The sequence below is a fragment of the Salmo salar genome, chromosome 01, assembly GCF_965601325.2.
Source record: "Salmo salar chromosome 01, fSalSal1, whole genome shotgun sequence".
Lineage (NCBI taxonomy): Eukaryota > Metazoa > Chordata > Actinopteri > Salmoniformes > Salmonidae > Salmo > Salmo salar.
The window spans coordinates 167,892,501-167,916,523 of NC_138291.1; the positions used below are offsets into that span (position 1 = coordinate 167,892,501).

A 24,023-nucleotide genomic window follows, 5' to 3' on the forward strand; every position below is an offset into this window, starting at 1 on the left:
TAAATAACAAATACAAACTAATATTTATTGTAAATACAACCAATGTTTTCTACAATTAGCTTCAAGGAAATAAATCCATTCCCTGTAAATCAAGAAATTAAGTTGGTTCAATAACTTGAAATAATGTTTACAAACATATTCTTTACACAATACTTTCACATTTAGTAGCCACGCATTGGCTGATGCGCCAAATATGCTAATATCGGTCCCATGACTTGAATGAGATTTGTGCCACAAATGCTAAAATATGAGCATTTGGAAACAGTGCCAGGGAAGCTACACCAAAAGCATGGATTGCTGCCATACCTTGTCCATAGACTGCTTACAGGGCAGGTAAAACCAATGTGTCATTTTGTAATTTGTCTGAACTATCCCTTTAACATAGAAACCATATCAGGCTGTTTAAGTTTGAATAACATATACAATAGACTACATTAACTGGAATGATATTCACTCTCACAAAAAGAACAAGCTATCTCTCTCTCATTCCCTTCATCTTTCTCTCATTCCCTCACTCCATTAATGTTTTGTTCCTTCCTCCCACGTCTGTTTTGCGCTCTAACTTTCTGTTTATATCTCTCTTTCTACATTTGTCTTCCACTCGCTCCGTCTATGTTTCAACTCTCTGTCCCGCCTTTTCTCTCTTCTCTTCCTTTCTCCCGCCGCTGTCTCTTCCTTCCTAACCGAACATAGCAGGCATCTTTCTGGTCCTGACGAGAAAAAAAAGGTTTGGGGAGGTTCCTTCTGCACTGTTGAACCAATCCAGTAAATGTGGTGGAGGAGTTAAGATGGAGTGTCGGCTTGTTAACGTCAAAAAGTGGAAGTTGCGGCACAGGTTGGCTACTCATGTCTCTTTCTGAGTAACTTTAATACATGAACAAATGGCTTTCCTCCTGTCTGACAATATGTAGGGTGTTAACCTAGAAAACATTTGTTTAATTGAATTGAGAATTCCATCCCCCCAAAAATAGTCCAAACGCAATGTCTCTACCATATACAGTGAGGGAAAAAGTATTTGATCCCCTGCTGATTTTGTACGTTTGCCCACTGACAAAGAAATTATCAGTCTATAATTTTAATAGTAGGTTTATTTGAACAGTGAGAGACAGAACAACAACAAAAAAATCCAGAAAAACCCATGTCAAAAATGTTATAAATTGATTTGCATTTTAATAAGGGAAATAAGTATTTGACCCCCTCTCAATCAGAAAGATTTCTGGCTCCCAGGTGTCTTTTATACAGGTAACGAGCTGCGATTAGGAGCACACTCTTAAAGGGAGTGCTCCTAATCTCAGCTTGTTACCTGTATAAAAGGTACTTGTCCACAGAAGCAATCAATCAATCAGATTCCAAACTCTCCACCATGGCCAAGACCAAAGAGCTCTCCAAGGATGTCAGGGACAAGATTGTAGACCTACACGAGGCTGGAATGGGCTACAAGACCATCGCCAAGCAGCTTGGTGAGAAGGTGACAACAGTTGGTGCGATTATTCGCAAATGGAAGAAACACAAAAGAACTGTCAATCTCCCTCGCCCTGGGGCTCCATGCAAGATCTCACCTTGTGGAGTTGCAATGATCATGAGAATGGTGAGGAATCAGCCCAGAACTACATGGAAGGATCTTGTCAATGATCTCAAGGCAGCTGGGACCATAGTCACCAAGAAAACAATTGGTAACACACTACGCCATGAAGGACTGAAATCCTGCAGCGCACGTAAGGTCCCCCTGCTCAAGAAAGCACATATACATGCCCGTCTGAAGTTTGCCAATGAACATCTGAATGATTCAGAGGACAACTGGGTGAAAGTGTTATGGTCAGATGAGACCAAAATGGCGCTCTTTGGCATCAACTCAACTCTCCGTGTTTGGAGGAGGAGGAATGCTGCCTATGACCCCAAGAACACCATCCCCACCATCAAACATGGAGGTGGAAACATTATGCTTTGGGGGTGTTAGTCTGCTAAGGGGACAGGACAACTTTACCGCATCAAAGGGACGATGACGGGGCCATGTACCGTCAAATCTTGGGTGAGAACATCCTTCCCTCAGCCAGGGCATTGAAAATGGGTCGTGGATGGGTATTCTAGCATGACAATGACCCAAAACACACAGCCAAGGCAACAAAGGAGTGGCTCAAGAAGAAACACATTAAGGTCCTGGAGTGGCCTAGCCAGTCTCCAGACCTTAATCCCATAGAAAATCTGTGGAGGGATCTGAACGTTCGAGTTGCCAAACGTCAGCCTCGAAACCTTAATGACTTGGAGAAGATCTGCAAAGAGGAGTGGGACAAAATCCCTCCTGAGATGTGTGCAAACCTGGTGGCCAACTACAAGAAACGTCTGACCTCTGTGATTGCCAACAATGGTTTTGCCACCAAGTACTAAGTCATGTTTTGCAGGGGGGTCAAATACTTATTTCCCTCATTAAAATGCAAATCCTTTTATAAAATTTTTGACATGTGTTTTTCTGGATTTTTTGTTGTTGTTATTCTGTCTCTCACTGTTCAAATAAACCTACCATTAAAATTATAGACTGATCATTTGTCAGTGGGCAAACGTACAAAATCAGCAGGGGATCAAATACTTTTTTCCCCTCACTGTATGGTTAAAAAGTGACAGACTATTTCCTCAGAGGTTTTAGCATGATTAGAGTGAATAGAATGTCATTATGGCCATGGTCAAAAAGTGGTTGCTGCTCAATAGAACTCTGTCTCTGCTCCGCGGGCAGAACGACGCTAACTTCCAATGTCAACTGACAAGCTAGCTAGTGGCTGCAGGTTCCTGTGTGATAACATTGGGTTTTTCTAAATGAAATCTACAGAATAGAAGACTAAATTGGGTCTATATATTTATTAATTTACAAAGCTAACAGTCGACAATCTGTTCCAGTTTTCATGGTATATTTCTGAGTCTTTCCCTTTAAATTGCCATAAAAACGGCCCATCTCAACATTGATTGACCAGGGTCAGAGGAATAGAAAGGATCTGGTAATGAAAATGACGAGGGTATCAAGTTCATTGTTATCTGTCCAAACCGTGGAAACGCTTCCAAATGTTACTACCTCCCAACGCTTCCAAATGTTACCGCCTCCCAACGCTTCCAAATGTTACTACCTCCCAACGCTTAAAAATGTTACTACCTCCCAACGCTTAAAAATGTTACTACCTCCTAACGCTTAAAAATGTTACTACCTCCCAACGCTTAAAAATGTTACTACCTCCCAACTCTGAAAAATCTATATCTATAAACGAAGGAGCTGTTTGTGGACTTCAGGAAACAGCAGAGGGAGCACACCCCTGTCCACATCGACGGGACCGCAGTGGAGAAGATGAAAAGCTTCAAGTTCTTTGGTGTACACATCACTGACAATCTGAAATGGTCCACCCATACAGACATTGTGGTGAAGAAGGCGCAACAGCTTATGGTAGAGAAATTAACATTATATTCTCTGGCAACAGCTCTGGTGGACATTCCTGCAGTCAGCATGCCAATTGCACGCCCCCTAAAAACGTGCGACATCTGTGGCATTGTGTTGTGTGACATAACTACACATTTTAGAGTGGTCTTTTATTGTCCCCAGCACAAGGTGCACCTGTGTAATGATCATGCTGTTTAATCAGCTTCTTGATATTCTACACCTGTCTGGTAGATGGATTATCTTGGCAAAGTAGAAATGCTCACTAACAGGGATGTAAACACATTTCTGGGATCTTTAATTTCAGCTCATGAAACATGGGACCAACACTTTACATGTTGCATTTATATTTTTGTTCAGTGTAGCTTCTCCTCTTCTCTCTTTCTTTTTGTCGTTCCTCTCCATAGGGAGAATGGGCGAAGAGAACAACAAAACACAAACACTTTTGTCTTCATTTATGTTTTATCACTATCCCCTCCATCACCGTCACGTTCATGCCCTAACATGCACCAGACATGACAGTGTGCATCACAGTCACGTTCATGCCCTAACATGCACCAGACATGACAGTGTGCATCACAGTCACGTTCATGCCCTAACATGCACCAGACATGACAGTGTGCATCACAGTCACGTTCATGCCCTAACATGCACCAGACATGACAATGTGCATCACAGTCACGTTCATGCCCTAACATGCACCAGACATGACAGTGTGCATCACAGTCACGTTCATGCCCTAACATGCACCAGACATGACAGTGTGCATCACAGTCACGTTCATGCCCTAACATGCACCAGACATGACAGTGTGCATCACAGTCACGTTCATGCCCTAACATGCACCAGACATGACAGTGTGCATCACAGTCACGTTCATGCCCTAACATGCACCAGACATGACAGTGTGCATCACAGTCACGTTCATGCCCTGACATGCACCAGACATGACAGTGTCAATTTGACTATTCTATTGTATTTACACACACATTGTGTTACATTTTAGTCATTTAGCAGACTGTCTTATCCAGAGCAACTTACGGTAGTGAGTGCATACATTTGAATACTTTTTTCATACACACGCACACTCACTCACACGCACGCACGCACGCACGCACACACACACACAAACCACCTCCACCTTTCTCAGCTGAAGCACCACCAGACAGTAACCATGACAACCTGGGATGTTTTCCATGCAAAGGAAAAGAAACTAAAGTGTCTCCTATCTCCTCTGTTTAAGAACCCATCCCACCTGTCACAGTCTGTGTGTGTGTGCGTGTGTGCGTGCGTGCTTGCGTGTGGCCTGTGGGTAGGTGTGAGGCTTGCCCTCAATAGCATGAATCCACAATGGGACATCCTGTCAGTGAGGAGGAGGAGGTGCATTAGTAGAGGGACTTATAGAGGGCTTAACATTATTATTGATGACGGGGACATCTACTGGTTACAAAGGACTTTTCTTCTGTCAGCACCTCAACATCGTCTGGGAGACCCTGACTGAACAACCATGTGTGTTTCTGTTTTCAAGGTCAGGCTGTAGGTCAATGTATGTGTATATTGTGGTAAATCAGTGTGTGTCGGGGGGTGGAGTGGAGGGGGGAGTGAGTGTGCGGGCGGGCAGGCGTGTGTGTGTGTGTGTGTGTGTGTGTGTGTGTGTGTGTGTGTGTGTGTGTGTGTGTGTGTGTGTGTGTGTGGTGTGTGTGTACTATACTGTATGTAATAGTGACAACAGTGTTATGAATTGTGTTCAGAGACCATTATCAGGTTTGTTGTGAGTGTTGTGAAATATTTATTGTGTGTGTTTGTCACTAATCTGTGTGTGTGTGTGTGTGTGTGTGTGTGTGTGTGTGTGTGTGTGTGTGTGTGTGTGTGTGTGTGTGTGTGTGTGTGTGTGTGTAGACGACGGACTACACCCCGGGTACCTGGAGAAGAACCGATGTCCATCTGGAGAACCCGGAGTACCACACCAGATGGTTCTTCAAATACTTCCTGGGCAAAGGTCCGTTCTACTCCTCTCCTCTCTGTTACACACACACACACACACACACACACACACACACACACACACACAAGACCTGGGTTCATGTAGTGTGTTGTCTTTCTTGTTGTAATGTGTGTTTTGTCCTATATTGATATTGTATTTATGATTATTTTTTAATCCCAGCCCCCGTCCCCGCAGGAGGCCTTTTGCCTTTTGGTAGGCCGTCATTGTAAATAAGAATTTGTTCTTAACTGACTTGCCTAGGTAAATAAAATACATACAAATTCTATTGGAAGTATTTTAATTTCAAATACTACTTTCAAATGCCTGGGCTAAATGTATGGGAGTGTATTTGAATCTAGCCTTGTCTCTAGAAATACCAATCCTATTCCGACTTCCTCGGCACTCACAAAAAATAATCAATGGCACAGCGCTGGGATCGAAGTCATAACGCTCAGACCACTGCGTCATGGCAATTCACAATGTTCTAGCAAACCGGGAGAGTACTCGATGATACTTGATGGAAACAGGGCATTGTTTTTACTTATTTTGTTTTAAGCCTTCTTAACTTTAACCACTCGGAATTAATACTTAAAATTAACCCTTTGAGTTGTTTCTGTTTTAACCCTGTAACCACGTGGATTTAACCCTGTAACCACATGGAATTAACCCTGTAACCACACGGAATTAACCCTGTAACCACACGGAATTAACCCTGTAACCACACAGAATTAACCCTGTAACCACACAGAATTAACCCTGTAACCACACAGAATTAGTCTTCCCTGTGGCTCAGTTGGTAGAGCATGGTGTTTGCAACGCCAGGGTTGTGGGTTCGATTCCCACGGGGGGCCAGTACAAAAAAAAAAAAGAAATGCATGAAATGTATGCATTCACTACTGTAAGTCGCTCTGGATAAGAGCATCTACTAAAATGTAAAATGTAAGAATTAACCCTGTAACCACGCTGAATTAACCCTGTAACCACGCAGAATTAACCCTGTAACCACGCTGAATTAACCCTGTAACCACGCTGAATTAACCCTGTAACCACGCTGAATTAACCCTGTAACCACGCTGAATTAACCCTGTAACCACGCAGAATTAACCCTGTAACCACGCTGAATTAACCCTGTAACCACGCTGAATTAATTTGTAAAAAATAGACGTTCATCCATATTACAATGAATTTCATAGTGAAACTATGAATAACTATGAGATCAGGTTGTTTAAATAAATGTATTTGTGTAAAGGGGTGCGTAACTGGTGGCAGGGAAGTCAGACGCAGGAGAGCAGAACTAGGTAATAGCCGGAGCAGTTGAATCCAAAAACCAACGGCATAAAAATACAACAGAATACGGGTACAAAAATCCGACGCGCACCAGTAAACATGTGCACAAGCACTTACAACAAACAATCCCACACAAAGACATGGTGGGAACAGAGGGTTAAATATACAACAAATAATGAGGGAAATGGAAATCAGGTGTGTAGGAAAACAAGACAAAACAAATGGAAAATGAAAAGTGGATCGACGATGGCTAGAAGACCGGTGACGCCGAACGCCGCCCGAACAAGGAGAGGAAACGACTTCGGTGGAAGTCGGGACAATTTGAGTATTTTCAAATACTGAACATTGCAATATTCAGCTACTTGTCTTTCAAATAAAAATATCTCAACACTCTAAACACCTTCAAATATCTGTAAAAGTCATTGAAATACGCTAAATATTATATAAACCCAGGTCTCACATACTCACACACACGCACACAGGTACACATGTACAAAAGCACCCATGTGTGCACTAAAAGGTGCTATCTACAACCTAAAAGGGTTCTTTGGCTGTCCCCATAGGAGAACCCTTTGAAGAACCCTTTATGGTTCCAGGTAGAACCCTTTACGGTTCCAGGTAAAACCCTTTTGGGTTCCATGTAGAACCCTTTCCACACTTCATAGAATACAATAGTATTCTACCTGGAACCAAAAAGGGGTTTTACCTGGAACCAAAAAGGGTTCTATGAGGACAGCTTTACTATTTTGGAACCCTTTTTTCTAAGTTAGTAGTCAATGCCGTATGCTTTACATGAGGCCAGGACTCTTTCCAGACCATGTGACCTGACCAGTATACAGACTGTTAGGGCCAGGACTTTTTCCAGACCATGTGACTTGACCAGTATACAGACTGTTAGGGCCAGGACTCTTTCCAGACCATGTGACCTGACCAGTATACAGACTGTTAGGGCCAGGACTTTTTCCAGACCATGTGACCTGACCAGTATACAGACTGTTAGGGCCAGGACTCTTTCCAGACCATGTGACCTGACCAGTATACAGACTGTTAGGGCCAGGACTCTTTCCAGACCATGTGACCTGACCAGTATACAGACTGTTAGGGCCAGGACTCTTTCCAGACCATGTGACTTGACCAGTATACAGACTGTTAGGGCCAGGACTCTTTCCAGACCATGTGACTTGACCAGTATACAGACTGTTAGGGCCAGGACTCTTTCCAGACCATGTGACCTGACCAGTATACAGACTGTTAGGGCCAGGACTCTTTCCAGACCATGTGACTTGACCAGTATACAGACTGTTAGGGCCAGGACTCTTTCCAGACCATGTGACCTGACCAGTATACAGACTGTTAGGGCCAGGACTCTTTCCAGACCATGTGACCTGACCAGTATACAGACTGTTAGGGCCAGGACTTTTTCCAGACCATGTGACTTGACCAGTATACAGACTGTTAGGGCCAGGACTCTTTCCAGACCATGTGACCTGACCAGTATACAGACTGTTAGGGCCAGGACTTTTTCCAGACCATGTGACCTGACCAGTATACAGACTGTTAGGGCCAGGACTCTTTCCAGACCATGTGACTTGACCAGTATACAGACTGTTAGGGCCAGGACTTTTTCCAGACCATGTGACCTGACCAGTATACAGACTGTTAGGGCCAGGACTTTTTCCAGACCATGTGACCTGACCAGTATACAGACTGTTAGGGCCAGGACTCTTTCCAGACCATGTGACTTGACCAGTATACAGACTGTTAGGGCCAGGACTTTTTCCAGACCATGTGACCTGACCAGTATACAGACTGTTAGGGCCAGGACTCTTTCCAGACCATGTGACCTGACCAGTATACAGACTGTTAGGGCCAGGACTTTTTCCAGACCATGTGACCTGACCAGTATACAGACAGTAGGGCCAGGACTCTTTCCTGGTCCGGTCACATGGTCAGGTAAAGTCCTTACCCCAACTCCTAGTTTAATGGTAGTCTATGAGCTGGCAGGGTGAATCCCATAGATCCTTCCATAGCTACAGTGGACCTGCAGACACAGCCTGGCACAACCCAGAAAGAAGCAGACAGTCAGAGGAAGATGGTGAGCAGAGGCTCACTTCTCACGCACACACACACACACGCACATACATATGCACACACACACACACACACACACACACACACACACACACACACACACACGCACACGCACACGCACACACACACACACACGCTGGGAGATAACAACATTAGCATCTGACTGGCTCCCTAGTCAACGTGAGCAGCCAGCAGCCTCCTGAGAGCCTAGTCATGGTGGTCGTTAAAAATGCATTAGCCCATCCTTCCTTCCCTCCTTCCTGCTATCGTTCAGCTAGGTGTGGGTGTGTGTCTTCTACTTTTTAAGCACAGAACAAAACAAGGCCCCAAGTCTAAGTCCAAGTGAACTGGTTCAAATCAGAATGAATACCTTTCATAGAGGGAGTCAGGGGAACAATGAGTAGAGAAAGAGATGGAGAGAGAGAGAGAAGGAAAGGGATGACGAGAGAGGGCAGAGTTCCAGTTTTTAATTGGGTTTCGGGGTTCTGGTCAGTGTTTGGTCTGAATATGTTGCCGTGTCAACCAGGTAGAGAGGGCGCTGAATGTGAAGCGGTTTTGTCTAAGGTTCTGTTGTGTATGACCCACATGCACGCACCCACACACACGCACACACACACACACACGCACATGCACACACACACACGCACATGCACACACACACACAAATACACTCACACATATATTCAAGCAGATACATATGCATGCACACACTACTCAACATTCCATACCGGAAAAACTAGACCTCACCGTGACTTCCTGAACAGAAACTCTCATGACCACACAACAAACAAACAAACAAACAAACAAACAAACAAACGACAGAAAAACAATTATAAATCAATTCAAAACGAAAACTAGCATTCAGATAGTGCCTCCCCGTTTCACTCAGTTTGGGAGTGTATTCTCCCGTTTCGTTCCTAGTAAGTGTGTGACAGTGTGTGTGACACTGTGTGTTTTCCCCCCAGTCCACCAGAACTACATTGGTACGGATGCAGAGAAGAATCCCTTCTACCTGTCTGTGGTTCTGTCTGACCAGAACAACCAGCGGGTCCCTCAGTACAGAGCCATCCTCTGGAGGAAGACAGTAAGTATCTAGAATCAGATCACCCTTCCCAAAGCCTATTGGTATTGGTACAAATTGACTTTTTGCACAGATCTAGGATCAGCTTACTCTCACAAAATCCTTTACCTTAAGCATTGGTCTTGTTGGAAGTTGGCTTTAGATACAGATTTAGGATCAGCTCACTCTCCCCATAGCAATACCTTGATTATTAAGGTGAAACATGCATATCTGTTCTTACTGTAGATCAGTGTCTGGATGGAGGTCCGTCTTCTGTTCAGATAGATGATTAGACTAATCATGATGACTACTTTCCACATCCACACCTGAGATAATCTCTCCTCTCCTCTCCTCTCCTCTCCTCTCCTCTCCTCTCCTCTCCTCTCCTCTCCTCTCCTCTCCTCTCCTCTCCTCTCCTCCTCCCTCTCCTCTCCTCTCCTCTCCTCTCCTCTCCTCTCCTCTCCTCTCCTCTCCTCTCCTCTCCTCTCCTCTCCTCTCCTCTCCTCTCATCTCATCTCATCTCATCTCATCTCCTCTCATCTCATCTCATCTCATCTCATCTCCTCTCCCCCAGGGAACTCTGAAGATCAGTCTGCCATACAGCCCCACCAAAACACTATCAGTCAAATCCATCTTAAGGTGAGAACTGCACAGGATGCCATTCAATATACTGGTTGTTTCATACAGTAGATTGTTCTGACTAGCCTGGTCCCAGATCTGTCTTGCCAACTCCTATGGTCATTGTCCCATATTGGCAAGACAGTACAAACAGACATGGGACCAGGCTAAGATATGACCAATGAATCAGGGTAAAAACACATGGAGAAATTTGATATGGATATGTAGTCTGTTGTATTTAAATGAACAACAACATGAAAATATGCTTTAAGATAATTATGGAATAGAATGGACGTACAAGATGTAAACCCGTCTTTAAACACTTATCTTTTCTCCTCTCCTGAACTTTTCATCTCCTCCTCCTCTCCTCCTCTTCCTCTCCCCCTCCTCCTCTCCTCCTATCCTCTGCTCTCCTCCCCCTGCAGTGCGATGAACCTGGACAGGTTTGAGAAAGGACCGAGGGAGATTCTCAACCCAGAGATACAGAAGGTGAGATCACACTGTGTCAGCCACAGAGATACAGAAGGTGAGATCACACTGTGTCAGCCACAGAGATACAGAAGGTGAGATCACACTGTATCAGCCACAGAGATACAGAAGGTGGGATCACACTGTGTCAGCCACAGCGATACAGAAGGTGAGATCACACTGTGTCAGCCACAGAGATACAGAAGGTGAGATCACACTGTGTCAGCCACAGAGATACAGAAGGTGAGATCACACTGTATCAGCCACAGAGATACAGAAGGTGAGATCACACTGTATCAGCCACAGAGATACAGAAGGTGAGATCACACTGTGTCAGCCACAGAGATACAGAAGGTGAGATCACACTGTATCAGCCACAGAGATACAGAAGGTGAGATCACACTGTGTCAGCCACAGAGATACAGAAGGTGAGATCACACTGTGTCAGCCACAGAGATACAGAAGGTGAGATCACACTGTGTCAGCCACAGCGATACAGAAGGTGAGATCACACTGTATCAGCCACAGAGATACAGAAGGTGAGATCACACTGTGTCAGCCACAGCGATACAGAAGGTGAGATCACACTGTATCAGCCACAGAGATACAGAAGGTGAGATCACACTGTATCAGCCACAGAGAAACAGATGTAGGATCTTTATTTGATCACTTTTTTTTGCTGAGAATTTTCCTGCACCGCAGCAAATGCAGTAGCCTGGACTGCCGCTATTGGGCGTTATTTTCCACTATCGTCCGACAACCGGTTCATACATAAAACATCCTCCATTCAGGCTGCAAAGGCGTCGGTTTCCTCTTTAACGCGATTTAAAGGCCTGTCGGTAGAAAAAAAACTGGGAAATATGCGTACCGCCTTTATTTAACACAATTTTCCACCACCAATTTTTTATTTTATCGGACAACTTACGGATGGTGCACACCGCATGAGTCTGTTGTTTACCCCTGGCTGAACGCGGTGGACAACATCAGGAAGTAGCATTAGCCACTCTCGCATGGTGGTGGAAAATAATGTTTTATTAAGACAGTAGGTGTATTTTCCCTGTTTCTTTCCACCAATTCAATCGCGTTAAAGAGGAATCCAACATCTTTGCAGCCTGAATGATGTTTTATGTATGAACCGGTCGCCGGGGAACACAAGCGTATTAGCGGCTGTGCAGGATGCCAGTGACAGATGACAGACCATGTGAGGAAGAATAGCACCATCTGGCGGTAGCAGGTCTAGAAATGCAGATGAGCTTTGTGATTTACATAAATTCACTGAAAACCCACACTAAAACACGGTTATATTAACAGTATGGCACTCTTCATGTAGCCTACTTTTGGACAGCTAATAGCCTAACCACGAGCAATAATAATAACAATAGTGCTATTCATTACAAAATAATCTCAAAGCAGAATGGAGCAACATGCAATTTAAAAGAAAAATAAACTCACAACATCATGAGATGGACAGTCATTAGAAAGTTCATGGCTTGAGTGGTCATCTAAAGGAGGTGGTCAAGCAGGAAGAGAACGTCCGGGGGCAGTCAGGCAGCACAGTCTCATCAAGGTGTCTCGCTGTCTCTGGCTTTTCCGTAGTAAACACGGATCAAGCAAAATGATGGGCTAAAATTTCAAGTCCTGTTTCTGCAGGATTATTTTGCTGTGATAATACAGGTCAAATTAAGAGCCTACATCTCTATATAACAGTCATGTTCTAACTCTATTTCTATGGTATCAGGCCCATACTGTAACAGATCTGGGAGTCATTACAGATCTGGGAGTCATTACAGATTGGGAGTCATTGGAGATTGGGAGTCATTTGGGAGTCATTGGACATTGGGAGTCATCGGAGTCATTGGAGATTGGGAGTCATTTGGGAGTCATTGGACATTGGGAGTCATTGGACATTGGGAGTCATTTGGGAGTCATTGGACATTGGGAGTCATCGGAGTCATTGGAGGGTCAACTGATGATAACTGTGGTGTGTTTTCTCTTCATAGGACCTACTGGTGTTGGAGGAGCAAGAGGTATTCATTTATTAATTCTGTTCTAACTATAATTCAAGTGGATATTGTAGTTATTGGTGTTGACCATGGTCTTACTAGAGATTTCCTTCTCCTTTTCTACCGGGGTTGTTTTGCTGGTTTTGGCAAATTATAGAAGTTAAGTTATAAGTTAACATTAGGGAATACTGGCCCCTTAGATGTACAATATATCTGTCTTATCGTTTGTCAGGGTTCTGTCAACTTCAAATTCGGTGTCCTGTTTGCCAAAGATGGACAGCTCACAGACGACGAGATGTTTAGCAACGGTAAGTCACTAATATTGTGAGTAAAAGGTATTGAAGTATCAATGTCATATGAGCTGTAGTTTGACCCCTGCTCTCTCATCTGTTCCTTCAGAGACTGGGAGCCAGAGCTTCGATAAGTTCCTCAACCTCCTGGGTGACACCATCTCCCTGCAGGGCTGGGCAGGCTACCGTGGTGGGCTGGATACCAAGAGTAAGACACCATACATACAAAAATACACACACACAAACACAAACACACACACACACCATGGGTTCTGCTGTTAATGATTGTTTTTCCATTTCAACAGACCATGGAGATGTCTTTCATTCACATTCCCTCCTTTAATATTACTCTCTCTTTCTTTCTCTAACACTCCTCCCTCTCCTCCTTCATCTTCTGCTCCCACTGCTCTATCCTTCTCACCCCCTTCTCCCTACCCCCTCTCGCTCCACCCCTCCCCCTCTCTATCTCCCTCCCCCACCCTCACTCTCTCCCTCCCCCCTCTCTCTCTCTCCAGATGACACTACAGGAATGAACTCCATCTACACAGTGTACCAGGGCCATGAGCTGATGTTCCACGTCTCCACCATGCTACCCTACTCCAAGGAGAACAAGCAGCAGGTGTGGATGCATTCATGAGTGTGTGTGTGCCTGTTTTGTCCCCAGAGCTACAGAGCTATATATAACCATCCTCCCTCTGGGTCTGTCCTCCAGAGCTATAGAGCTATATATAACCATCTTCCCTCTGGGTCAGTCCTCCAGAGCTACAGAGCTATATATAACCATCCTCCCTCTGGGTCAGTCCTCCAGAGCTACAGAGCTATATATAACCATCCTCCCTCTGGGTCTGTCCTCCAGAGCTACAGAGCTATATGTAACCATCCTCCCTCTGGGTCAGTCCTCCAGAGCTACAGAGCTATATGTAACCATCCTCCCTCTGGGTCTGTCCTCCAGAGCTACAGAGCTATATATAACCATCCTCCCTCTGGGTCTGTCCTCCAGAGCTACAGAGCTATATGTAACCATCCTCCCTCTGGGTCAGTCCTCCAGAGCTACAGAGCTATATATAACCATCCTCCCTCTGGGTCTGTCCTCCAGAGCTACAGAGCTATATATAACCATCCTCCCTCTGGGTCAGTCCTCCAGAGCTACAGAGCTATATATAACCATCCTCCCTCTGGGTCTGTCCTCCAGAGCTACAGAGCTATATATAACCATCCTCCCTCTGGGTCTGTCCTGCAGAGCTACAGATCTATATATAACCATCCTCCCTCTGGGTCTGTCCTCCAGAGCTACAGAGCTATATATAACCATCCTCCCTCTGGGTCTGTCCTGCAGAGCTACAGATCTATATATAACCATCCTCCCTCTGGGTCTGTCCTCCAGAGCTACAGAGCTATATATAACCATCCTCCCTCTGGGTCAGTCCTCCAGAGCTACAGAGCTATATATAACCATCCTCCCTCTGGGTCTGTCCTCCAGAGCTACAGAGCTATATATAACCATCCTCCCTCTGGGTCAGTCCTCCAGAGCAACAGAGCTATATATAACCATCCTCCCTCTGGGTCAGTCCTCCAGAGCTACAGAGCTATATATAACCATCCTCCCTCTGGGTCTGTCCTCCAGAGCTACAGAGCTATATATAACCATCCTCCCTCTGGGTCAGTCCTCCAGAGCTACAGAGCTATATATAACCATCCTCCCTCTGGGTCAGTCCTCCAGAGCTACAGAGCTATATATAACCATCCTCCCTCTGGGTCAGTCCTCCAGAGCTACAGAGCTATATATAACCATCCTCCCTCTGGGTCAGTCCTCCAGAGCTACAGAGCTATATATAACCATCCTCCCTCTGGGTCTGTCCTCCAGAGCTACAGAGCTATATATAACCATCCTCCCTCTGGGTCTGTCCTCCAGAGCTACAGAGCTATATATAACCATCCTCCCTTTGGGTCAGTCCTCCAGAGCTACAGAGCTATATATAACCATCCTCCCTCTGGGTCAGTCCTCCAGAGCTACAGAGCTATATATAACCATCCTCCCTCTGGGTCTGTCCTCCAGAGCTACAGAGCTATATATAACCATCCTCCCTCTGGGTCAGTCCTCCAGAGCTACAGAGCTATATATAACCATCCTCCCTCTGGGTCTGTCCTCCAGAGCTACAGAGCTATATATAACCATCCTCCCTCTGGGTCAGTCCTCCAGAGCTACAGAGCTATATATAACCATCCTCCCTCTGGGTCAGTCCTCCAGAGCTACAGAGCTATATATAACCATCCTCCCTCTGGGTCTGTCCTCCAGAGCTACAGAGCTATATATAACCATCCTCCCTCTGGGTCTGGCCTCCAGAGCTACAGAGCTATATATAACCATCCTCCCTCTGGGTCAGTCCTCCAGAGCTACAGAGCTATATATAACCATCCTCCCTCTGGGTCAGTCCTCCAGAGCTACAGAGCTATATATAACCATCCTCCCTCTGGGTCTGTCCTCCAGAGCTACAGAGCTATATATAACCATCCTCCCTCTGGGTCAGTCCTCCAGAGCTACAGAGCTATATATAACCATCCTCCCTCTGGGTCAGTCCTCCAGAGCTACAGAGCTATATATAACCATCCTCCCTCTGGGTCAGTCCTCCAGAGCTACAGAGCTATATATAACCATCCTCCCTCTGGGTCAGTCCTCCAGAGCTACAGAGCTATATATAACCATCCTCCCTCTGGGTCTGTCCTCCAGAGCTACAGAGCTATATATAACCATCCTCCCTCTGGGTCTGTCCTCCAGAGCTACAGAGCTATATATAACCATCCTCCCTCTGGGTCTGTCCTCCAGAGCTACAGAGCTATATATAACCATCCTCCCTCTGGGTCTGTCCTCCAGAGCTACAGAGCTATATATAACCATCCTCCCTCTGGGTCAGTCCTCCAGAGCTACAGATCTATATATAACCATCCTCCCTCTGGGTCAGTCCTCCAGAGCTACAGAGCTATATATAACCATCCTCCCTCTGGGTCAGTCCTCCAGAGCTACAGAGCTATATATAACCATCCTCCCTCTGGGTCTGTCCTCCAGAGCTACAGAGCTATATATAACCATCCTCCCTCTGGGTCTGTCCTCCAGAGCTACAGAGCTATATATAACCATCCTCCCTCTGGGTCAGTCCTCCAGAGCTACAGATCTATATATAACCATCCTCCCTCTGGGTCAGTCCTCCAGAGCTACAGAGCTATATATAATCATCCTCCCTCTGGGTCAGTCCTCCAGAGCTACAGAGCTATATATAACCATCCTCCCTCTGGGTCTGTCCTCCAGAGCTACAGAGCTATATATAACCATCCTCCCTCTGGGTCTGTCCTCCAGAGCTACAGAGCTATATGTAATCATCCCTCCCTCTGGGTCAGTTGTGCATTCTTCTCTCTCTCTCTCTCTCTCTTCTACTGCTCAGTCCTCTGACCTCTGTCACTCTCTCCCCGTGTAACCCTTTCACCCCCCTCTTTCAACCCCTCCTTCTTTATCCCTCTTTTTATTCTCTCTATTCCCCTCTGCTTATCTCACCCGCCCTCCCTCCTTCTTTGTCTCTCTCTCTCTCTCTCTCTCCCTCTCTCTCTCCCTCTCTCTCTCTCTCTCTTTCTCTCTCTCTCTCTTCTGTATCAGACTGCTAATCTCCAGTTACTCTTACTATCTAGCATACTGAATGATGTTCAGTCATATCCTTTCAGTTAGTCTTTTATCTGTTCAAGGTCAGAGTTGTTGAGATGCAGAGGAAATAGGAAGTACTCTCTAGTCCTTGGCCTTTAAATCTCCATTCACTAACTCTAGAGGGAAAAAACACATGCACACACATGCACGCAAACAAACACACAGGTGTACACACACACACACACCTAAATGAGTCAGACAAGATACCTCTATTGAAAAATAAGAAACAAAGTATTGAAATTCTACACTAAAACATTTGTACCTTACGACCTAAAAGCCTCTTAGTGTCTTCTTGTCAGAATGCTACCACTTGCTACTGTGTGGAGTGTGTGTGTGTGTGTGTGTGTGTGTGTGTGTGTGTGTGTGTGTGTGTGTGTGTGTGTGGTCTGACTCAATAAGATGTCATTCAGCACTTGTTTAACTTGTTTATTGTGTGACGTTTCTCATTCTCTTATCTCTCTCTCTATCTATCTCTCTGTCTGTCTGTCTGTCTGTCTGTCTGTCTATCTATCTCTCTGAATCTCTCTCTCACTCTCTCTCTCTCTTCAGGTAGAGAGGAAAAGACACATTGGGAATGACATCGTCACCATAGTGTTCCAGGAGGGAGAGGACACGTCTTCGTCATTTAAACCCTCCATGATCCGATCCCATTTCACACGTATCCTTCCTTTATGGCCAAACAAGCACAACCAGGAAATGGTCATCCCTGACGTTCATAATACCATGGACATAATCGCCTGTACACCTTGCCAGTGTCAATAAGCTATGCAAGGTGAAAGTAAACAACATAGCGATTCCTCTTACTGATCTGCATGCATGAAAAGTTGTGACCAGATCTGCTTTTTGCAAGCGCAAGCTGTTAAATGATGAATCCTCAGTGGTGCTTTTAGCATGTAAATCTTGGGGAGCCAAACTCCCACATTTTTTTTAGATGCATGCCAGCAAAGCGATGACACACAACACAGCAGAGCTTTATTTTCCGCATCATGGAGTGAATCCTTACCACTGCTACACCTGGCTATCAGCGGAGCCTTGTCTGGCAGCAAAATAATTATTTCAGTCTCGTTTACTGCCTTTTTAAAAAACATAGCTGATATGGCTGACTTGCTTAAACAACTGTGGTTTCTACTGACAATTGAGATGTACAAACTATGGCATAAGGGAACGATGAGCAGATAAGAGGCAATCCGTAATTTCGATTAAGACATTAATGAGCGAGTTAAGAGGGACGTAGCCAATATATCTATTTGTTCAGCACTTTTGAAATGTACAGTGACAGAATTCAGAACACTGGTCGTTCTTGCAGTATTCTCCCTGTACACCAAGTCAGAACTGTAGGATAAATAAAGGGGGCATATAAGCAGACAATGAAAGCTCTTACAATATTATATGATGACATTTCTCTAAAAGAGGCTATAGGCACCACCAAGTCAGAACAGTAGGCTAAGTTATGAGGGGGAAAGGGACCAAATTATAAGGGTGAAGCACATGGGCTACTAACAGCTTACTACACAACATACACTTAGTATTACTTTCTTAGCTACAGTATACATATCTCCCTGACATATTACATCATTTATGCAGCAGCATACATTACATTTTTGAACTCACCTTGTTGTGCTGTGCCCACTTGAACAGGAAGGTGACAGGGCGGTCCTTGTGTCTAAATTTTGTCATCAAACTTTGTCATCAACGTCTGGCATTCTCTGGATTTATGGTGCTTTCAAGATAACTGGGAAGTCTGGGGAAAAAAACAGGGCTGAATCATGACGTCAGTGATCTTCAGGTCAAAGCTCTAGAAAGAGCCCCAAGTTCCCGACTTGGAATTCCGAGTGGGATGGCCGTTCAAACGGATTTCCCAGACGGAGCTCGTTTTTTCCAGAGTTCCCTGTTGTCTTGAACTCACTGAAGTCTGACATTTCCCAGTTCCGAGTTTCTAGTTGTTTTGAACGTGGCAGAAGTCATGCTTGATTGACAGCATGGCCAATGTGTTCAACCGTTTCTGGCCCTTGGTGTTGCATGTGAATGTTTATCATTTTAAGCATGGAAAAGAGACCCTTAAACCCAGACATGGACCACACACCCTCTCCACCGAATAGCAGGCTAGTGATTGCTTTACAGTGCTTGCAGTTAGCCACAGAATCCTTCCAAACCACTCATTGTTGAATTTGCAATTTCCAACTTGTTGTGTGATGTTTATGTCCAATGGCCGATCTGTTTTATCTATAATTTCTCTTCATATGAGGGTTGAAAAGGATTTGCCAGTAGATTGTCGACTTGATTCATGATGATGACTGCTTGTCTAGCTTGCTTGCTAAGATTTTGAAACTATGATGTTGACATGATCAGTCCAATCAAAGCTACGGTAGATATAACGTGATTTGACATCATTTTATCTTTGGCCAATGACCTTGAGCCTTCTTGGATGGGCACTTCTAATTTAAATCTATGGCAGCACGGAAGGGGGCTTGAACATTCTAGCTCTCATTGTAGATTTTGCGATGGCGTAGTGTCCCCATGAATGACAGAACACTGATCCAATCACGGCGGAACTAGAGAACATTACCAACCCCTACGCTCTGGCTGCCCCACCACCACAGAAAGCACTGAGCTAGGCTAAACCACCTGCATTTTGGAGCTGCCTTACTCAAGATAAAAAAGAGACCATGTTGGTATCTGCCCGATTCCAGCCTTGCTGAAGCACCCCCAGATCATCACCGATCCTTTTTCTGCAAATAAACGCTCTAAATGACAATATTTTTATTTGGAATTTGGGAGAAATGTTGTCAGTAGTTTATAGAATAAAACAAAAATGTTAATTTTACCCAAACACATACCTATAAATAGTAAAACCAGAGAAACTGATCATTTTGCTGTAGTCTTTTCCAGAGCTGTAAACAGTACCAGTCAAACGTTTGGACACACCTACTCATTAAAGTGTTTTTCTTTATGTGTACTATTTTCTACATTGTAGAAGACATCAAATCTTTGACATAACACATATGGAATCATGTAGTAACCAAAAAAGTGTTAAACAAATCAAAATATATTTTATATTTGAGATTCTTCAAAGTAGACACCCTTTGCCTTGATGACAGCTTTGCACAGTCTTGGCATTCTCTCAACCAGCTTCACCTGGAATGCTTTTCCAACAGTCTTGAAGGACTTCCCACATATGCTGAGCACTTGTTGGCTGTTTTTCCTTCACTCTGCGGTCCAACTCATCCCAAACCATCTCATTTGGGTTGAGGACGGGTGATTGTGGAGGCCAGGTCATCTGATGCAGCACTCCATCACTCCATCACTCTCCGCCTTGGTCAAATAGCCCTTACACAGCCTGGAGGTGTGTTGGGTCATTGTCCTGTTGAAAACCAGATGGGATGGCATATCGCTGCAGAATGCTGTGGTAGCCATGCTGGTTAAGTGTGCCTTACATTCTAAATAAATCACCGACAGTGTCACCAGAAAAGCACCCCCATACCATCACACCTCCTCCTCCATGCTTCATGGAGAACCACACATGCGGAGATCATCCGTTCACCTACTCTGCGTCTCACAAAGACACAGCGGTTGGAACCAAAAATCTGAAATTTGGACTCATCAGACCAAAGGACAGATTTCCACTGGTCTAATGTCCATTTCTTGACCCAAGCAAGTCTCTTTTTCTTATTGGGGTCCTTTAGTGGTGGTTTCTTTGCAGCAATTCGACCATGGAGGCCTGATTCATGCAGTCTCCTCTGAACAGTTGAGATGTGTCTGTTACTTGAACTATGTGAAGCATTTGTTTGTGCTGCAATTTCTGAGGCTGGTAACTTTAATGAACTTATCCTCTACAGCAGAGGTAACTCTGGGTCTTCCTTTTCTGTGGCGGTTCTCATGAGAGCCAGTGAAGAAACTTTCAAAGTTCTTGAAATTTTCCAGATTGACTGACCTTTGTGTCTTAAAGTAATGATGGACTGAAGTTTCTCTTTGATTATTTGAGCTGTTCTTGCCATAATATGGACTTGGTCTTTTACCAAATAGGGATATCTTCTGTATACCACCCCTACCTTGTCACAACATAACTGATTGGCTCAAACGCATCAAGAAGGAAAGATATTCCACAAATTAACTTTTAGCAAGGAACACCTGTTAAATGAAATGCATGAAGCTGGTTGAGAGAATGCCAAGAGTGTGCAACGCTTTCATCAAGGCAAAGGGTGGCTTCTTTGAAGAATCTCAAATATAAAATATATTTAGATTGTTTAACACTTTTTTGGTTATTACATGATTCCATATGTGTTATTTCATAGTTTTGATGTCTTCACTATTATTCTACAATGCAGAAAATAGTAAAAAATAAAGAAAAACCCTTGAATGAGTAGGTGTGTCCAAACTTATGACTGGTACTGTATATCAACACCTGCCCTGGATGACGGGTCGCCACTGGGAATCATGTATTGAGTGTATGGGAGTTCATGTTACTTCCTTAATTTTACTGCCAGATATTTTTGCATTAGTTAGATACAACAGTCAGAACGACAGTTACAGGTATGCGGGGGTTCAGTTTCATTTTTGTTTCAGTTATGTATTTTATGCAGTGTTCATGTATTCTATGGTATTGTGTTGACTCATGGCCTCTCTGTGTGTTCCTGTGAGTGTGTATGTGTGAAAAACAATAACAGGGTTTTGTGTGTTCTAGGTTGAAGATTTTCTCTGAGGAAAGTGTGCCACTGTTCGGACCTCCACTCCCCTCACCACCAGTGTTTACAGACCACCAAGAATTCAGGGACTTTTTGTTAGTCAAACGTAAGACCATGGACTTACTCTCCAAACTGTTTACACCTCTTCTGTTTACACCTCTTCTGTTTAAACCTCTAAGGTTTAGACCTCTTCTGTTTAAACATCTACTGTTTACAGCTCTACTGTTTAAACCTCTACGGTTTATAGTTCTCCTGTTACACCTCTACTGTTTACAGTTCTCCTGTTACAACTCTACTGTTTAAACCTCTACTGTTTACAGTTCTCCTGTTACACCTCTACTGTTTACAGTTCTCCTGTTACATCTCTACTGTTTAAACCTCTACTGTTTACAGTTCTCCTGTTACACCTCTACTGTTTACATTTCTCCTGTTACACCTCTACTGTTTACAGTTCTCCTGTTACACCTCTACTGTTTACAGTTCTCCTGTTTCACCTCTACTCATGCATTACAGTGACAAATTTGTTTGACTTTATCTAATGTTTATCTTAAAACCTTTATAAGGCCTATGTACGTGTGCTTCACAAATGTTTTAAGATAATGTCACACATAAAGAGTGAATATAACAGGTCTGTAGCAGCCCCCCCCCCCCCCCCCCCTTGTATAGGCCTCTAAGAAGACATGTGTGACGAAAATAATCGTTGAGCGGGGTTAGAAGTCTGGATGGTTGTAGTTCTAGGCTTTCTTCAAGGCCTACCACAGAGTTGCCCCAATTATTTAGAGTAATTCCTGTCCTAGAACGGAAAGTCTTGTTTAGGTTCCACCTCGAAGAATGACGCACGCTGCTAATACATATCAGGAATTGGGGGTGGGAATGTTGTGGGGATTTCCACGTGGAGCAGAGGAATAACAACAAGTAGTATGTGGACACCTGCTCGTCGAACGTCTGATTCCAAAATCATGGGCATTAGTATAGAGTTGGGCCCCCCTTTGCTGCTATAACAGCCTCCACTCTTCTGGGAAGGCTTTCCACTAGATGTTGGAACATTGCTGCTGGGACTTGGGATCAGGCACTGATGTTGGGCAATTAGGCCTAGCTTGCAGTCAGCGTTCCAATTCATCACAAAGGTGTTCGATGTGGTTGAGGTCAGGGCTGTGTGCAGGCCAGTCAGGTTCTTCCACACCAATCTCGACAAACTGTTTCTGTGTGGACCTCGCTTTGTGCACGGGGGCATTGTCATGCTGAAACAGGAAAGGGCCTTCCCCAAATTGTTGCCACAAAGTTGAAAACACAGAATCGTCTACAATATAATTTTATGCTGTAGCGTTAAGATTTCCATTCACTGGAACTAAGGGGCCTAGCCGGAAACCATGAAAAACAGCCCGACGGTGAAGCGTGATTCATCACTCCAGAAAACTCGTTTCCACTGCTCCAGAGTCCAATGGCGGCACGCTTTACACCACTCTAGCCATTGCACATGGTGATCTTAGGCTTGTGTTCGGCTGCTCGGCCATGGAAACCCATTTCATGAAGCTCCCGACAAACGGTTCTTGTGCTGATGTTGCTTCTAGAGGCAGTTTGGAACTCAATAGTGAGTGTTGCAACTGAGGACAGACGATTTTTACGATTTACGCGCTTCAGAACTTGGCAGTCCAGTTCTGTGAGCTTGTGTGGCTACCACTTCGCGGCTGAGCCGTTGTTGATCCTAGACGTTTCCACTTCACAATAACAGCACTTACAGTTGACTGGTGTAGCTCTAGCAGGGCAGAAATTTGACGAACTGACTAGTTGGAAAGGTGGCATCCTGTGACGGTGCCACATTGAAAGTCACTGAGCTCTTCAGTAAGGCCATTCTACTGCCAGTGTTTGTCTATGGAGATTGCATGGCTGGGTGCTTGATTTTATACACTTGTCAGCAACAGGTGTGTCTGAAATAGAATCCACTCATTTGAAGGGCCATGTAGTGTATCAATCCATTATCTAAATTGCGGCCGCAAATCCGCCATATAAAATAACCTCTGGTAATATGGATAACCTAACTATTAAAGCAATGGCCGGATGGGTGGAGATTGTTCTTTCGGATCAATGGAATGAGCAAAAATGAGCAAACCCTGCACACCCGGGGTGCTAGGCCATGGTGGTCACAGCCATTCATCTCGGGGTGTCGGGTGGAGCAGGGTTCTAAGATCCAGTTAAATCATCTTTTTGTTGTTGTTTAAATACGTGAAACTTGACACATTATCCAATGGATTCTGATAAATTGCTTGTAAAAAAAAGTGGGTGTGCAAAAACATTGTACCCCCTATTTTAATTTGCTCCATGGCTCAGGTGGCCAAGTGAAGGCTGCGGCGAAAAGCTGTAGCCAGAGTCGGAAGAGGAAGCGAGACACCCCACTCAGTTTTTTCCTCTTTCATTAAAAGTAATTGATTTAAGT

At 44.5% G+C, this 24,023-nt stretch overlaps 1 protein-coding gene across 5 annotated transcripts in view; it reads left to right on the top strand.

The window, feature by feature from the left end:
- Window positions 1-24,023, top strand: part of garnl3 (GTPase activating Rap/RanGAP domain like 3) — a 235,873-nt gene that overhangs the window by 80,143 nt on the left and 131,707 nt on the right. For all 5 annotated transcript variants that reach the window (XM_045692952.2, XM_045692967.2, XM_045692961.2 and 2 more), the window contains exons 4-14: window positions 5,315-5,414; window positions 9,743-9,861; window positions 10,412-10,476; window positions 10,881-10,944; window positions 12,924-12,950; window positions 13,159-13,234; window positions 13,326-13,424; window positions 13,732-13,835; window positions 17,457-17,565; window positions 21,392-21,437; window positions 21,589-21,695. In XM_045692952.2, the coding sequence (XP_045548908.1) occupies window positions 5,315-5,414; window positions 9,743-9,861; window positions 10,412-10,476; window positions 10,881-10,944; window positions 12,924-12,950; window positions 13,159-13,234; window positions 13,326-13,424; window positions 13,732-13,835; window positions 17,457-17,565; window positions 21,392-21,437; window positions 21,589-21,695 (916 nt within the window). The remainder of the gene's footprint in view (window positions 1-5,314; window positions 5,415-9,742; window positions 9,862-10,411; window positions 10,477-10,880; window positions 10,945-12,923; window positions 12,951-13,158; window positions 13,235-13,325; window positions 13,425-13,731; window positions 13,836-17,456; window positions 17,566-21,391; window positions 21,438-21,588; window positions 21,696-24,023) is intronic.